This window comes from Bos indicus x Bos taurus, chromosome X (assembly GCF_003369695.1).
Source record: "Bos indicus x Bos taurus breed Angus x Brahman F1 hybrid chromosome X, Bos_hybrid_MaternalHap_v2.0, whole genome shotgun sequence".
In the NCBI taxonomy this organism is placed as follows: Eukaryota; Metazoa; Chordata; class Mammalia; order Artiodactyla; family Bovidae; genus Bos; species Bos indicus x Bos taurus.
In genome coordinates this window covers 40,429,833-40,447,882 of record NC_040105.1, presented here as the reverse complement: position 1 = coordinate 40,447,882, position 18,050 = coordinate 40,429,833, and the positions used below count along the sequence as shown (strand labels likewise).

At 35.8% G+C, this 18,050-nt stretch overlaps 1 protein-coding gene across 5 annotated transcripts in view; it reads right to left on the bottom strand.

Moving 5' to 3' along the window:
- The window catches only part of USP9X (ubiquitin specific peptidase 9 X-linked), a 116,931-nt gene that overhangs the window by 5,031 nt on the left and 93,850 nt on the right, over nucleotides 1–18,050 (bottom strand). For 3 of the 5 annotated variants that reach the window (XM_027533634.1, XM_027533636.1, XM_027533635.1), the window contains exons 32-44: nucleotides 17,344–17,534; nucleotides 14,243–14,416; nucleotides 11,729–11,870; nucleotides 9,801–10,554; nucleotides 9,304–9,427; nucleotides 8,559–8,784; nucleotides 7,964–8,093; nucleotides 5,130–5,315; nucleotides 4,457–4,677; nucleotides 4,175–4,263; nucleotides 1,181–1,337; nucleotides 715–975; nucleotides 322–417 (exon numbers count right to left, since the gene is read on the bottom strand). In XM_027533634.1, coding sequence (XP_027389435.1) covers nucleotides 322–417; nucleotides 715–975; nucleotides 1,181–1,337; nucleotides 4,175–4,263; nucleotides 4,457–4,677; nucleotides 5,130–5,315; nucleotides 7,964–8,093; nucleotides 8,559–8,784; nucleotides 9,304–9,427; nucleotides 9,801–10,554; nucleotides 11,729–11,870; nucleotides 14,243–14,416; nucleotides 17,344–17,534 — 2,751 coding nt within the window. The remainder of the gene's footprint in view (nucleotides 1–321; nucleotides 418–714; nucleotides 976–1,180; nucleotides 1,338–4,174; nucleotides 4,264–4,456; nucleotides 4,678–5,129; nucleotides 5,316–7,963; nucleotides 8,094–8,558; nucleotides 8,785–9,303; nucleotides 9,428–9,800; nucleotides 10,555–11,728; nucleotides 11,871–14,242; nucleotides 14,417–17,343; nucleotides 17,535–18,050) is intronic. The other 2 variants (XM_027533637.1, XM_027533638.1) reach the window with 1 other exon arrangement.

Below are 18,050 nucleotides of genomic sequence, written 5' to 3'. Positions count from 1 at the left end.
CGTAGACCTGGCCTATTAGGAAATGTCATCTTAATCCATTATAGTAAATATTATCATTTTATATTGATACAAATAATCATAGTTTTTACTAACTTCATCTACTAAGTACAAGAGGGGTGCATATATTTGACCAGGAAACACCACAGGGGAAGCTCAAACATATCACACTGTGACCCCATGCCAACCATTCCTCTTGATCATGCCCCCAAAGCTGGTCTAGATTATCCCCCTGTTACTTTACAGTGGCAACAGAAAACTTAGCCATCCTATAAATAATGCGTAAAAATTCTAGGGGATAAAAACACAAACTAAGCCTGATACCTGCTGATACTGAGATCCAGGTGAGTGGGGGTATAACGGGGCATCTTCAGGTGGAGGTGACTCATGCTCATCTGGGGCATCTTGGTCATCTGGTTCCTGATTTTAAATATTTACAAATAAAGAATTATGTAGGCAAATTCCATTTTTTTTGGTTTGAAATAAAATCTTTAAAAAACCAACCCACTGACAAATTTTATTATAGATAAAATAACTGAAAGAAACCTGATTTGGCTTCTCTCAGAAATACTAGATTCAGGCAATCTCCCCAAAATTTCTTTAAAAGATTCCCTCATTAAGACCACATATAGTATACATATTAATGCAAACAAAATTCCACATAATTCTTCCCCCATTATCATTAATAAACACTGGCCCTATAAAGTAAAAAATTACTTTGCTTTCTTCCATTTCTATCTGCTGCACACTGGTGGCTTTTTTTACCTCCTCTGGACAGAGTTCACAAGCTTTTGCAAGTGTCATCCTAGCACTATGTGATCTCTCCAAGAAATAACCATTTGATGTTTCATTGCTTTGCACTGGAGGAGACCAATTGTTGTAAGTGTATTGAGGATTGCCAGTGTATGGTCGTCTTTCAAGTTCATCCCCAAGCCATTCCACTGCCCAGGTCCACTTCCTTTTAAGATCTCCATTTCCCTTCAAAAGAAAATAAAGCTATGTATGTAAAAAGGTTTTGCAATGTTTTTCAAAGTTAACTTGAAATGACAACTCCAAATTCTTGTAATTCTCATCTTTTAAAACAGAATCCTTAGATTCAGGTTTCTATGCAATTATACACACACAGAGGTTTCTACACAATCATACACACACACACACACACACACAGAGAAAAAACCCTCACCTGTAGAATCTGGTAAGCAACAGGACAATTGCTAAAGAGCGCTACCATACATTTTATACACTGGTATGCTCTTTTTTGATAGTGATTCTTAGAGCGCTGGATTGTGTCAAACAGCCCATCTCGGTCATCTGGGATTCCTTTAAGTGCGTTGTGAATTCTGAAAGGGAACGACATAAATTAAAACTTCTAAAATCAAATAGCAGCTAACATTTACTAAGTGCCTACTATGGGCCATTCAATAAAGGTCTTTGATGTAGTCATGTGATCTATTATTTGAACATGTAAGAAAAAAAGAGGTTAAAAGGCTTGCACCCAAGGTCATATGGCTGCCTAGAACCAACTTATTTCTGATCCAAAACGACAAATATTGTATGATTTCTTATACGAGGAATTATTGTATGATTACTTATACGAGGTATTCAAAATAGGCAAAAGTTAGAGAAAGCAAGAATGGGTACAGAGTTTCAGTTTGGGATGATGAAAAAGTTCTGGGGATGGACAGCAGTGATGGTAACACAACACTGTACACTTAAAAATGGTTAAAACAGTAAATCTTGTTATGAATACTTCCAGTTTTTCAAAAGATATTTTAAAAATTACCTGCCTACAAGTCTACTCTGAGCTATATATAAAAAGAGAATTGAAAAACAGGTGTTTTTTTGAAAATACAAAATGTGTACATGAATGTTCACAACAGAATTATTCACAACAGCCAAAAGGTGGAAACCCAAATATCCACCAACAAGTGAACAAATATAGAAAATGTAATGTATCCATACAACAGAATATTATTCAGTCATGAAGAGGGATGAATTATAGATATGTACTCTAACATGGATGCATTTGAAAACTATGCTAAGTGAAAGAAGCCAGATACAAAAGAACATATTGTATGATTCCGATCACATGAGATGAACGGAATATCCAAGTCCTGGGTATTTGCCCATGGATAGACAAATCTAGAGAGACAGAAGCAGACGAGTGGGTGTCGGGGGTGGGGGCAGGAGGACTAGGAAGTGACTGCTTAAGTGGGTTTGGATTTTCCTTCCACAGTGATGAAAATGAATGGAATTAGACAGTGGTAATGGTTGCACAGCACTAAATATACTAAAAGTCACTGAACTCCATATTTCAAAATGGTTAAAATAGTGAATTAAAAAACAAATAGTGAATTTTATCTCAATAAAGAAATCAAACATGTAAAATATCATGTATGAAACGAGATGCCAGTCCAGGTTCGATGCACAATACTGGATGCTTGGGGCTAGTGCACTGGGACGACCCAGAGGGATGGTATGGGGAGGGAGGAGGGAGGAGGGTTCAGGATGGGGAACACATGTATACCTGTGGCGGATTCAGTTTGATATTTGGCAAAACTAATACAATTATGTAAAGTTTAAAAATAAAATTAATTAAAAAAAAGTTTTGCAAGATTGGAAAAAATAAAATAAAATGAATTCATAATTAAGTATTAAAAAAAATAAAATAAATCTTACCTGTATAGTCAGTAATTTAAAAAAACCTTTTATACACTGTACATTTTACTTAATAGAATGTTTCAAATCAAAAGGCAAGTTTTGTTTTTTTGTATTACATGCATTCATAAAACTTATTTTGTTTGGAAATAACTTTGTAATTTTGCAAAGTTAAACAATCTCAGGCCACACAGTCAACCATGTAGAGGCTTCCTGCTATTTAACTGGAAACACTGCAGTGTATTTTCTGTTTTTACCTTCAGTTTTTTCAAGTGATAATGAATCAACTGCTTTAAAAAATACCATTTTTATCAATATTACCTTTGCCTCCCTTGTTCCTCAATGCCTAACAGTGCCAAGCCCATGGGAGATGCTCCATAGATACACAGTTTACCGAAAGACTAAAAGCCCACTATGAGAAATTTATTTTCAAGCTTGCTGCCAGGGAATCATAACAACAATCTTATTACACAAAAAAACAAATTCCCATGTTTAAACCAGCACATGTGCCTATAGTGTTATTACTGATTCTAATTAGGGCTAAGATATGGCTAACTGGTTTAAAGCTATACATGTTTATAGTATTTTCAAAAGAAAATAGTGAAAACTTAAGATTCCATTTCAACTGACTCATAAGTTTTAACTCCTCTGGTCATACTGAGAAGGGTACTGGTAGTGTTCAAAATAAACGGCTACAGTTTTGGAACTATTAAATTTTGTGTTTAATGGAAAACTGATTTCTGGTTTAATTCAATTTTTATAATATTAACTGTTTGAAATCTATGATTGTTAATTTTGGTGAATAATTTGAAAATATTATTTCATGATTTCTGGCATTTGCAATCCGCACTAACACTCAAGACTTTAATTTCTCTTTAAGCATTTTGTTGTTACAGAACTTGTTTTCAGGTTTGTTTTAGTTATAGTGACAGAGAGGAAGCAGTCTACTATACAAAATCTTAATTGTTTCCCAACAAATTCTTCAATATATATTAAACAAGATTTCTTTAAACAGAACACATTTTAAAAAAGGTTATGTATTGATTGGTTGAAAAAAAATGTGCCCAGAGGCTTGCACGAGCCTAACTGCGTATCCCCCGGGGAGCAACGGCCTAGTAGCACTTGCTCAGTGCTCACACCGACTTTCAGATCATTAACTACAACGAATACTGGGACCCGCCTATACTTCTTTACCGAAGGGACTCTCACATAATTCTAAAACTAACGTAATCCAATCCTAAAATAACTCTAGAGCATCACTGATGAAATGGAAACATTTACCAAAAAATTCCTCCAAATATAAAACAACGCCAACTGAAAGAAAAAGGTTAGTATATTAAGTATGCAACTTGGGCAATGAGAGGAAAAAAAAAAATGAAGTTGTGAGGGAACCATTTTATTCATCCTTAAGTTTTACAATAAAACATTTATTAGACTTCCAAGAGGTTAAAAATAATAAATGTGCTGTTAATTTCACTTACTCTAAGAACTGGGCAAGAAACAAAAAAAGGGTAGCTACCTGTGAGTCTGCCAGGAGTCCTCAATCAGCAAGATCTGCAGAAGCAGATCCAAGTAGGGCCGGAGTTCATAAGTGTAGGAATATGCCACCTAAGAACAGGTAAAACGTGGTAAAGAACTTATTTAAAGCAGCAACACTGGTGATCACTTTGTAATGTGTAATGTATAAAAACATCAAACCACTATGTTGCACACCTAAAACTAGTATACTTGTATACTTACAAAGATAATAAAAATAAAATAACAAGTTATAGAGACGTATGAATGTATATTTTCCTTTAACCTGCCAGAGAAGTTCACTGAGGACAGTAGATGAGAACTGAGGATTCTCCCAGCAGCAAAAACGAAGCAATTTGACGGTTTCCTCTGAGTTGCTGCAGTCCTCAATGATTTTCTTCACATAACTTGTCCTCACAAATAAAATGTCTGCCACGTTCTGCTGAATTGGCATTATAGGTTGTGATAAATTAGGATCACCAAAAGGATTGGGAAGAGGAGGGTTACCTAGAATACAGATTTGTCATCAATGAAAAACTAATCAGCTTCTCCACAAGAATATCCAGCTTTCACTACAGAAAATAGCTTTATCATTTTTTTTTAAAGAAAAAAATAATATAGATCATTTCCCAAGTACAAAGAAAGTAATATGAAGCATTATAATGATCAGATATATCAAGATGATAAAACATAAAAGTTAAATACCAATACTGGTATTTTCTTATTTAAAAGTTAGTTCTTAAACTACTTCATAAACAAGATGCCAACCTCAGCAGCAAGTAGATAGAAAGATTCCCTTAAGCATGTGAAAACCATGCAGGACTCAAAATATAAAATATTCCAAAGCATGGACTTTCACAGATTCTTGTTTTATACTGAAACTTCTTCAGAATCACTTTAAATATTTATGGTCAGTAGTACTTTAAAACCAATGTAAAGAATGGAGTATTTGACTTTACCATTGATTGAAGACTGCATTCTTGATGAGACATTGCAACAGCGGATTAGCTGTGACACTACCGAGTATAATTTGCCTAATTCAGCATACTGATACTTGATTGGAGGACCCGGACCTTCGTCTAAAGACACAAGCATAAAGGTAGCAGGTACACTCAATTTCAGAAGCTGTGTCTTCTCTGCCACACCTACAGTACAGAAGGGAGAAGCAGGAAGAGAGGGGAAGAATTATATGAAAGAACTGGGATGGAAGGGCTTCATAATAAAGTAGTTATTTTTTCTACAACCTTTATGATCAGAAGATTACTTTTACTTGGCATTCAGAGTATTATTAAAAAATAATAATACAAAAAATAATTATTAAAACAATTAAAAGAACCAAAAATCTAATTGGAGTTAAATATTAAATGGTTAAACAGTGACTATGACATTGCAATCCTCGGGACACTTCTATGGCCTGGGGAGTCTCAGGGACCAGCCTAGACGGCAATCCTAAATGAACGCCGAAAATGGAGAAATCAGAATTCTCTTATAAATTGCCTTTCTTCTTTCTTCTAAGCCAAGCTTCTTGAAAGACGCCTAACCTCGTTCCCTCTACTTTCTCGTTGGCCTGCTCTTCAACCCATGCTTACCTGGCTTCTGCCCCTCTTTCTGGTTTAAAGTTAAGGGAATAGTTCTCAAATTGTAACTATTTCACCCTTTCTTGGGTTCCTCTCATTTTCTTTCTACCTCTTCTTGTTCTTATTTGAGTCCTCCTCCTGTCTCTTAAAAAGTGATGGTCCTCCAAGTTCCCATGTCAGGCTATCTCCTTACACTGTATGCCTTCCCTGGATGATCAAACCCATTCTAATGGCTTCAAGTTCCAGCTATTTTTATTCAGCTGATTCAAAAATATTTCCAAATAGATCCTGTTCTACCAGACACCTCTATTTGGGTGTCACAAAGACTCAAATTCCCTGTCCATGTTCTTCCTGTGTCTGCCCTGCTCAGTACATGGCACTACTACCTGGTCAGTTTAGCAAGCTGGAATTCTGGGCATCATTCTTAACATCTCTCCCACATTACCCTTCCCTGAATATCCAATCACCAAATCCTACTGGCCTTACATCTAATGAAAAGCACCAGAATTTGTCTACTTGTATTCCCCTCACTGTCAATTTCTCAGTATAAGCCACATTTCTGTCAACAGGTGGTCTAGGATTAAAAAATCCTCTAGTCTTACTTTCCCTGTAATCCATTTCACACTGCAGCCAGGATGATCTTTCTAGAAGCCACGTCTATTCAAAATTCTATAATGGATCATCAATGCCCTCAGGATAAAGTCCAGAATCTCTCAAGGCTTGACAGAATAGCACAATTAGAGAATTCTGCTCACCGCTCCTGCCATCCCCATATTACATCAATTCTAGTCAGATTGAATAACCTTTCATTTCTTCCATGAGCCGTGCTGAATTTACTTCCAAGTCTCTGCACCCACTGTTCACTCTGCATGGAAAAATTCAACCAATTCCTACAATCACTTTCTCCATTAAGTCCCACACACTCCCCAAATCTGGTCAGGTACCCCTACTGATGTACTTCTACAGCATGCTGTATTTTCCTCATTATTGTCACATATTTTATGGCAAGTACCCTTTGATTTGCTTCTATACCCCATTAGAAAGTAACAGTCTTATTTACTGCCATGTTCCAAGAAGTATAATAAATACAAGTCCACAATCCCTATTTGAAATCCCTAGATTCAAACAGCTCTTTTCATCAATATAAACAAGTTCACTCATAAAATGTGTTTGAAAATCTGGCCTGAACTGACAAGAGCTATTACAGTCTTCCATCCAAGCCCTCTCAATGTGAATATTCATATGTATGATTACAAAGTGCTGTCCTGGACACTGCTCCAGGGATGTTACATAATTCATGGCATATGCACTATTTTACCTTTCTTAAACCCGAACACTTCTGAACCCCAAAGCCTATTGGTCCTAAGGATTTTGCATTAAAGTTTATAGACCTGTATTTGCTTTCAGCAGAGAAACTTTAGATTTCATTATGGGCAAATGATGAATGCTTTTTTAGACAGGGAATACCTAAAAAAGGGAGTTGAACAGAGTATAATTTTTATAAATACCTAAGATTTGGCACATCTAAATGTGAAGTACAGATTCCCCTTATGCTTGTTTGTGTAATAAATATTCTTTTCAACTGCAAATATGCAAGTATCTTTAGTATGGGGAGGTAAGGGAAAAGACGACAAATACAAAGTAGAATGCTGCTGTGTTAAAGGGTTATGGATCATTGGTGGGTTAGTAAGTGACACACATAAAACCTGGAATGACAGTCATGTTTGGGTTTAGAATTTAACATAAATAACAGGCAATTTAAGTGAATATTTATATTATCCTCAACTTTTAATTTCATTTACTTCAACAAAACTTAAGTATAGACTAAATCCTTCACCCAACCATGGTGAATATTACACAATCATCTGGGACCTTTTGAAAATGTGGATTCCTTGTGTTAGTTCTGAGAATTCTTATTCCGTTGGTTTGGGATGGGGCCTAGGAATCAGTATTTTCAAAAAACCAGGTCTAGCACCACTGCTTTAGGAGATAAAAATATGATTAAGATACAGATTCTGACCTGTGTCTGAGCAGAGATAAGACACATGCATAAATAAAGTACAAGGTAAAAAGTGTAGCAAAAAGTTTCAGATAAAATTCATAGTAGGTTTTATGAAACACTTTCTGTTTTAGACCAGGTTATATTTCATCACTTGACTTCAATGATTTCATTGCTTAATACGTTAAAGCAGAATTATGAAAACTTAAATTCTTACCTAAATTGGCATACATTACGAACAGGTTGAAATACTGCTGTAAATGACGCCCATGCTCTGAAACTTCTCTTCTCAGCAGATTTAATACTGCTCTTAGTAAGTGATCACTCAGGCTTAAGTTGTCATAAGCCTGTAAAAGATGAAAACATTGGTTGTTTTCCAGCAACAAGATGCAGGTACGATATAATTCTCTTTGCATAAAAACGGAAGACGCACATAGACATGTTAAATATAGGCAGAAATTTCTGGAAGGACTGATCACACAAGGAACTATTAAAAAGGGTTGCTTTTTTAGGAAAGGGGATGAATTAAAACTCATGTATAACAGTAAGTGTATAACTAAGCCACTGAATGTAACTGAATTAACAGAAAATTCTGTTAAGTTTTAAAGAGCCAATAGTCACTATTCATTGCTGGGAAGTACTTTTTAATGGAACTCATAGACATTGAGGCATCAGATCACATGGTTATTACATGCTCATGCACATTTATTAGGTAAACATCTCAAACAGATGCACATATGTGTGGCTTCAGCTTCCAGGAAACAGAATTCATGTGTAAGCATTTAATCATTAGAAGTAAACTGGGCAATTACCTGACTAGAAGGTCCTGGAGATGCAAAAGGCGATGGACATGGCCCATCTTGCAAGGAAAAATGTGCAATAAAAACTATCAGTTTTGCAAATGCACCTCTCACTTCTGCACTAGGGCACTCCAGAAGGTATTCAGAGAAGCGATTTGAAACATTAAAAAGGACATTATGAGCAAACCAAAATCGTACATTCTTGCTGTGACGAAGGAGAATACATAATGCATCATACCTAAGACAAAACAAACAAAATCCTAGGTTCAATGACAAAAACGATAACCCCCATTCTCTTAACATCTTACTATTAGAATAGTTAAGTAAATATTGTTAAATCAAGGTATGATATAAATGGTCTCTAAACTTCCGCAATTAGAAACAAATTCCGCAATTAGAAACAAATTCATTTTAAGTTTCTACCTTTTTAACCTATGGCTGAATGTAATCTAGGGAAGCTAAAATGTAATCATTTTGTGATTAGATAACCTTTAAGTATCATCCTGTAATGTTTTGTACACAAAAGTCAAAGATATGATACACTATAACAGAAGCCAGCTCCTGAGTAATAAAGGGCCACATTTAATCTCAGCAATTACTTAAATATGATTTCTTTCACTATTGCTACCAAGATTTTTTAAATTCTGCATTCCAAATCTGAAACAAGATTATTAGGGCTTGGAAAAAATAAAGCAGTATATTAAAGAACCAAACTAAATGCCAGTAATAATAGGAATGAAAATCCAAAACAATGTACCAATCACTGGCGGAGCCACGGACTATTTTCTTGGTGTGAAATCCTGTGGTAAAGAGGAACCTAGCGGCAAGCTGAATACTAATCATTGTGATTTCTTCTGCTTCAGGCAACAGGTGATCTTGCCCTATAAATAAAGTGCAGATTAAAAAATAGTCAAATTTGTATGCCCAAGCCCCGTTTTCATACAAATCTGCATTACCTACAATTTTCCAAGCCCCAACTATGTTAAAACCCCTGAGGCTGCTTATGAAATAATTCTGTTCATTAAAGCAAACTTCAACTAGTGCTTGAGTAAATAAACACAAATTGTTATAACAAACAAAAGCTCCTCTGTCTCTAAATACCCAGATAATATATAATGCTCAAAGGTAACAGTCATCTGAAACAGGACTTGAAAACAATCAGAAAGAAAGAAAACAAGCATGTTGATGCCTGCCAAGAAATCCTGCAAGAAGAGGTATGCTTTGTTACTAAGAAGCTAAATTCTTGATGCTTACCTGGAGGAGGATTTAAGTAAACACCATTACATGTAAGCAGTTTTTTCATAAACTGAAAATATTCCATACTGTATTGCATTCGGTTATGCATGAATTGCACGTTCTGTTTCCGTACACTTCTCTCAATGGCTGATGGCATAATAATCTGATGGGGTCTTGCGGTGATAGCAAGCTCTGATATGTATCGTATCAATTCATCACCCTGGTCTATTGTGTCCAATCGTTCATAAAAAAGTATATAAGCATTCCACCACCTTTTCTGGCGCCTGTATGACATGCGCTTCATCATGTGATCGAATACTTCTCCCATGTACTCTCCACCGAAACACTGGTTTTTCATTTCTTCATCGTCATCCATTTTACATTCAGTTACATCTCCATCATCAAATTTGTACCAACGGTTTCTCTCACCATCTCCTCCATTCCTTTGAATGATGTAAGAATAGTAATGTCCTCCGCTTGCTTGACCGCTGTGTACAAGCACCCCGACAAGTCTGTATTTCGTGCTTCCTGCTGTCTCACTGTCAGACTGCTCATTCTGTTGTATCAACTGACTCTCTGGGTTTACATTATCTCCTTCCAGCTTTGCAACACCTGCAACTGTGTACGGTTCCATGTCCAGCTCACGAGGAAATTCAAAATAATCATTAAACTTGATTGCACATTCTCTTTCCCAATCATAGTCGAATCGTTTTAGTTGGATAGCAAGAACAGGAGGCAATTTTTTAATAAGCAAGCGCTTTACAGTATCAACCTAAAATGAACAGAACAAATTACTAGATGTTCTTATAATCCACTGCAAAAAAACACCAAACTTTAAAACTCTATTATTAAATTCTCAACACTCATCTGAAATTTTAAGTGTTAACATAACGTGATAGTGAACATAATCAGAGCAGTTCTGTCAGTTTATAGTTTATGTTAACTGAAACAAGTCATACAGAAGGTACTCTGATGCCACTTGCTACCAACTGCAAAAATTAGTGATTTACTCGCTGCCTGATTTCTATGTTGGCAGTATTACCTAACCATTATTAACCTGTTTGCTATTGTTATTTTAATGAAGGTGTAATTTGCTGTGAGCCAACTACAGAAATATAATAATAGCAGCCAATATTTATTGGGCAGTTAGGTGCCACATTATATGCTAAATGCTGCCCCAGTAGTAACATGTATAATCCTCACAACCCTCTCAAGCAGGTACTACTGAACCTTAAGCATGAGAATGAGGAGCAGTTGAGAGATTTAAGTAACCTGCCTCAAGGCTTAGAGCTTGAGTGGCAGGGGTATGACTTTACAGATCATCTCAATCTCTAGATTTTAAAACCTCTCCAAGTGTTATGTGAAGTCAAAATAATACAGGTGACTTAGAGGTAAGAGGGCTTGGGAGCCCAGAAAGATACTATTAAATGCCCACAGACAAAAACCAATACCAGGTGAGTCACAAAAAAATTGATCCAAGTGGTTTTAAAAAACAGGTGGTAGAAGAAATCTTATGTGGCTACATAAAGCAATTAACAGTTAGGTTTCAGCGAACTTCTCGGTCTTGGCTAGTAACTCTGGATGTGAGAGGAGCAATGTTTTCCTCTATGAGCTCTGTAGCTTTGCGGAGCTCAAGCAGTCTGGTCAGATATGGATGAAAGGTGCCTGTGTACGTCAGACAAGAGATTGTGGTATTAAGCTATTGCGACCTCTAAAGTGATTCACTCTTATCTTTACCTGCTTCCCCTAGCCCTTTCTGGTACTAGCTTCTCTTTACCTGACAAACCCTTTAAGTCCGTTATCTTAACTACCTCTCTGTTACCACTGTTAACAAAGCAGGGCAGGGAATAAAGAGGGCAAATTTTGAGAACAAATGAAAACAATCATTCTTCCAAACCCATTATATGTAACCATCATTATTTTAAACAAAACTGGGCAATCCATACCTTTTTATTGCATTTTTCACAATGATAAGCATTTGCACCTTCTAATAAATCTCCTTTGACATATTGTTCCAAAGAATCAAGAAGATTTTGGTGATTTCTAATGTCTACATTCAAAGTCGTAAAAGATTCTTCACACTCGTATCTAAAGATATTATTTAAGAAATGATCAAAGAGAATTTATTCCTTAATTTTCTAAACATCTTAATTATGGGCTCAATGTAAACCACTTTTGCAATATTTATAATAGAACACAAAAGCCATCAAGTTAAAAAATGTACTCATAAATGACAGTTACCATTTACAGGCCATTTATCCTCTGCTGGCCACTACATTAGATTGTTTACACACTATACATAACAGGTTCTTTGTCTTCACAACAAATATTTTCTATGACCATCTCCGCATCAGAGATGAGGGAAGTGGGGTTCAGAATGTGAAGATTACCAGGAAAAATGGTGTTCTGAAGCTAGATCTGTCTGGCTTCACAGCTCCATCTCTATATAGTCTACCATGCTCCTTCCGCCATCATCTGTTTAGATTATAATGAGCTAAATTTCTAAATGTTTCTCCTCTTCTATAATGGAAACATTACTAAAGCACAAGTTGAACATACAAATGAACATGGGCTAAGCAATCTGAATAGGAGCCAGAATCCCACCTTTTGGCAATATTCTACCAAAGGAATTTTCAGATTTGTGAAGAGACATATTTATAAATTTAGAACATAGGATGTGAGAACTTCACTCTCAACCATTAAATTAATTCACTGAACAAATATATGCTGTGCCTACCATGTATAAAACACTGTGGGATAGTCAGTGTTTAAGATGGTCCCTCGTATTAAGGGCTTTTCAATTTAGTTAATGAAAAAGGCATTTATAAGTGACATGAATGGAATATGAAGTATTAAGCAAATTGTTATGATAACTAGGGAAGAGCCCATGGATGAGAAAAAAGAAGTCCAATTTTATGATTTCAGGTAAAAAATTGGTCATTCGAAAAATGAGAAGTCAGCAAAGTTTCTCTGTATGTGAAAGGCCAGAGAGTAAATATCACCAGTTTTTTGGGGCCTTGAGGTCCTTATAGCAACTACTCAACTCTGTTGTTACAGTGAGAGCAGTCAGACAGTTGGTAAAGGAGGGGGTATGTGCCAATAAAACTTTACAAAAACAGATGCAGGGCTGGACTTGACCTATGGTCCACAGTTTGTTAACTGTTATTCTAGATAAATACCCTAAAACAGACTGTCACAGGACTCTCATTTATGTAACCTTCTAGCATGGAACAGGACTAGTTTAGTTGTGGAGTAGGTATTTGAACTTCAGGAATTTTACTTAAGATTATATGTTCTCTGGACATTTTCACTTAGCAAAGAAAACCAGTAATTTCCCAATAATTTTGAAAACTGTCTATAAGAAACCAAGAAAAACTGACCAAAACAGCCAGAAAAAATTTTTTAAATCAGTATAAAATCAAGAGGTTAAAACGACAATTTTATGGTCTACCTAATAATGCACAAAGTCTTTCAAAAGAAGCAAAAGTTGCCCCCTCTGTGTAAACAATTTTATGGCCTCATTCAGAATGAATAGCTTAACATTTATATATAATATTACCACTCCCTCAATCATTTCCAAAATGAAATGATTCTAAAATGGTTCAAAAATGAAGCACCCCCCACTAACTATATACACACAACCTATGACTATACATAATGCTCTTTTGTTCCTGTTGTTCAGTTGCTAAGTTGTGTCCTTGTAGAAAATACTGCCTTACTGTGATATTTTGGTGAGAAGGGACTTCAATAACTAACATTAATTAATTGATGACATATAAGAGAAGTTCCAAAGTAAAACTTCCATAAAGTAGTCATAAATGTGTATCTATCAGTAGTAAACTTTAATAGTTATTTTAACTATTTTCAATAAGAGTTCTTAATCAACTTCCCTTTTAAGAAAAAAAAAAAACCCCAAACAAATGTTTATATTTTTTGCTATAAATGCTTTGTGTGGGAAACATACCTTAAAGACAATGACAGTAATCAATGCTATTTTCAAAGAGTCAGCATTTCATTTGTATAGGAAATAGTGCCCCACACTTGTCATCTTCTAAACTTAACATATTTACAATATTATTAACTATTTTAAGATAAAGGAAAAATTCATTAGTAATACCTGTATATGCAAAATGCCATGTATTTTCTTAGGCATGATCATACATAAGGACATATAAGAGTATAAAATAGTAAGAGCTTAGGTGGAGTTAAAGGAACCAAGTATTATTTGACAAAACCAAACAAACAGATCCACAAAGTTCATGTAACTTTTCTGTTGTTAAACTTCATTGTAATAAAATGAGAAGACAAACAATCAACCTCCTCCAATAGTAAGGTACGCACAATATATAATTCATCCCATCTCATGTATTTAATTAAGTGGTAGCATTACCACTTCACTTTTTTACGTAATTAATAATAAACAGTACAACATACATATAAAGTATGCAATTAGTACTCACCTATGTGGGCAGCCTTGGCAAATCTTCTGATCCGCAAAGGAACCTCCTAAGACTTTACTTAGCATAGCTGGATGTCCTAAGGCTTTCAAAGCTTCATCTAAACTATCCACCAATGAATTAAAAAATTCTAAAGCATCATGTTGTTCACGAAGATTAACAGGCTCACCCCAAAGCCTAAGAAATGAATGGAGTAAAATATGTAACGTGTGACAGTCCCAGAACAATAAATACAATATATTTTTCAGGGAAAAAGCAATACAACCTAAAAAACACATATAAACTGAGATTTTACTCCTCAATTACATGAGGAAGTAGGAAAAAAACAAATGCTCTTTATGTATTGATTGTTGAGTAGGAGAAAGTAAGATTCACAGGAAAAGTGGTACTTTACTAGGAAAGAAATACCACAAAACTACAAAGAAAAACTACATGGTGATGTTACTATATGCTTCTCATTGCACTGCATTCAGAGGTATTTCTTCTTGCCAACAAAGTTTAACCTGAATCTAATCATGGGGAAAAAATTACACAAATCAATAAAGCACCATACATCATGACAAATTAGGGAGATTAATTTAGAGATGACTGAAGAGCTAATAACCAAATTCTTGTGATTCTTTCTAGGATACCAGTCTGAAATTGGGGGGAAAAAATTACAAAGACTATTTTGGGGAAATTGGAATATATACTGATGACATTACTGAATACTGTATTTCATGCATATGATAATTGTATTAAATATTATGTAGGCAAATGTCCTTATTCTTAGAGGATACACTTTGAGGCATATGAGGGGGACCAAGAGTAATACCTCCAACTATCAACTAGTTTAGAAAAAACAAAAACCAAAACTCAAGTACACCCACAAGCAAATATGGCAAAATGTTAACAACTGGTAAATCAGGGTGAAGAATATGCATCATAAAGGTGATTCCTATACTACTTTACCTTTTCTGCTGCTGTGAAATTTTTCAACATAAAAAATTAGGGGTGCGAAATGTGGTTAACTCACCCACATGTACTTAAGAGTACATCACAGGTCTAAAGTGTAGATAATCCAAAAGTGCTAGTCTAGACAAATTGAGAGCTCCACTAACAGGGAACAATGAACTCAGAAGCCAAAAAAAGCAAATGTATTACAAGAAGAGTGAGAATTATAACCAAACAACACATTTTAAGACAAAAGTTCAAAAAGTTTAAGAGTAATAATCTGGAAGAGAAAGAACAGAAATGCTAAAAGCCTTATGGCAGAGATGGGACAAGCTAGAGAAAGAAAGAAAACTTGGAATAGTCAGAGGAAGGTGCGAGTTCTGCCAGGTGATGGGACTGCAAGAGTGAAAGCGGAGCTGGGAAAGGGTGGGGGGTGTGCAAGCCAGTAAGTGTGGATTAAATAGGGGGCCTAGTTAGAGCAATCGGTGGAATTTATATGGTGAGTCATACAGAGATCATTGTATTAGAAAGCAGTGGTTTCAAAAGAAATCTAAGTAGTATCCTGGGAGGGAAAAGGGCAGCCACTATGACTGAAGCAGAGAAGGCGGACCAGAGAGGCAGCGTCAGGTGACCCTGGCTCCCCGCTCTCAGCTGTCTGGGAGATACCCTGAAGGGATTCTAAGGAGTAGTATTTAAGGGAATACCCTGCTGGTCCAGTGGTTAGGACCCCATGCTTTCACTGCCAAGGGTCTGGGTTCAATACCTGGTTGGGAAACTAAGATCCTACAAGCTGTCTGGTACAGCCAAAAAAAAGAGAAAGGAGTACTATTTAAAAACAAAAACACTATTATGAAGGATTAGGGTGTTTTCATACATAGTACTACATAGTACAGATACATAGTTGTATAACACTACAGTATTTTAGTACAGTGCATGACACAGAGGTAATAAAAAAAAAGGTGAAATAAATGAGGCCAGAGAAATAAGATCAAGACATAACTGAACAACAACAAATTCCACCCCCCCCCCCAGGTATTTATCACACCTTTCCTATAAAATTGTACATTAGACTAGCCAAAAAGTTGCTATGGGGACGTTTCCTTTACAGATCTACTCTGGCTATTAAATGAAAGAATGATAAACTAGGATGTGACCATTTTGTAGTACTGATTAAACGCTGCATTTAGGCAATGATAATCAATGGGTGTTATCCTAGGAGGCAGACAGACATTATATACTTCTCCTCACTGAGCTCACTGTTATCACCTATGAGGTAGGCCTTGTCTATCCACTCCAAGAAAAAAATAACAGCGGAACCTGATCGAGCCTCTAGCTCTCTCTACCTATTTATATGACATGTAGGGAACTGAGGAAAACAAAGCACCACAGGGATCTCAATAAAATCCAAATGGGAAAATGTATGGAGTGAACTACTTACTTGTTTTTTATCCCCAACAAGTAACTACAAGGGTGAAAAAAGAAGAGACTACAGAGACATATCAACACCTGCAGCATATGGACTTCATTTGGGTCATGATTTCAAAAAATTAAGTAAAAAAAAAAATTATGAGGTCATTGGGTAAAACCAAACATTGACAAGGATATTAAGGAATTTTTAAAGGACACGATAATAGTATCATGGTCACATTAAAAAAAGACATTAGAGATACACACTGAAATATTTATGGGTGAAATTATGCATCTGCTTCTAAAAAGAAGTAGATGGGAATGCAGATTAAACGGCAACGAGTTGACAATTATTGAAGTTGAGTGATGAATACATAAGGGTTCATACTCTTCTCCCTACGTATGTAAATATTATAAGCTTTCAAAATAAAAAATCGTTAACATCTTAAGAGACTAAAGAATGCTGCCTCTTACTAAGACATTTTCTACCTCCTTTGGGGATAATGAGAAAACAAACCCAACTATGAAATAAAGTTTGACTATTACTACTGCTTAAATATTAAACATAAAAGTACTTTCCAGTATAGGTTTTAGAAGTTTAATGTTAGTGTCATGAGACGGTCATAAAGGTTTAAACAATATCCCAATTACTGCTGCTGCTGCTAAGTCGCTTCAGTCATGTCCGACTCTGTGCGACCCCATAGACGGAAGCCCACCAGGCTCCCCTGTCCCTGGGATTCTCCAGGCAGCCATCCATAATTTACCTGAACTGTTTCCAAAATCCTCTGGGCACATAGTACTGTAGTCGAGAAGCAGCTAAATGACCAAAGATGACCTGAAGGTGTCTCAAAACACCAATATTGTACTCTTTTCTGTCTTCTGTTTTACTTAATGCTGGTTTGTCTTCAAATTGTTGAGGGTATCCAAATACATCATCTCTGGGATCAACATTGCTCTGGAAAGCAAAACATATCACTAATGAGCTAATCGAACTTCAAAGTATAGTAAAAATTATGTTGAGACAAATGCTGAATGATCAGTGAACAAATCACTTGTATTTCTATTCATTTCCAAAGCACGTAACGTTCAATTTATAAATTTTAATTTACAGTATCAGAGTTTATCCCCACCCATTTCACGTAAGAGTTGTCATAAGGAATAACTATGTATTTCAGAGGTAGGTGATAGAGCAAAGGACAGTGAGGTAATTAACTCAGGCTGTACTGGTCACAAACGCAGGCTTTGCTACTTATAAGGCTAAGTGACTTTGAGCAATTAAGTGCCTCGTGTAAATGGGTGAACACACTCTTCATGTAGGTGTTCTGAGGAGGATATGAGATAATGTATGCAAACTGCTTAGACTTGTAAACATTCAACACAATGTATATGTTAAGAGAGTAGTACTCTTCAACAAATGGTGCTGGAAAAACTAGATATCCATATGCAAAGGAATGAAGTTGGACTTTCCCCT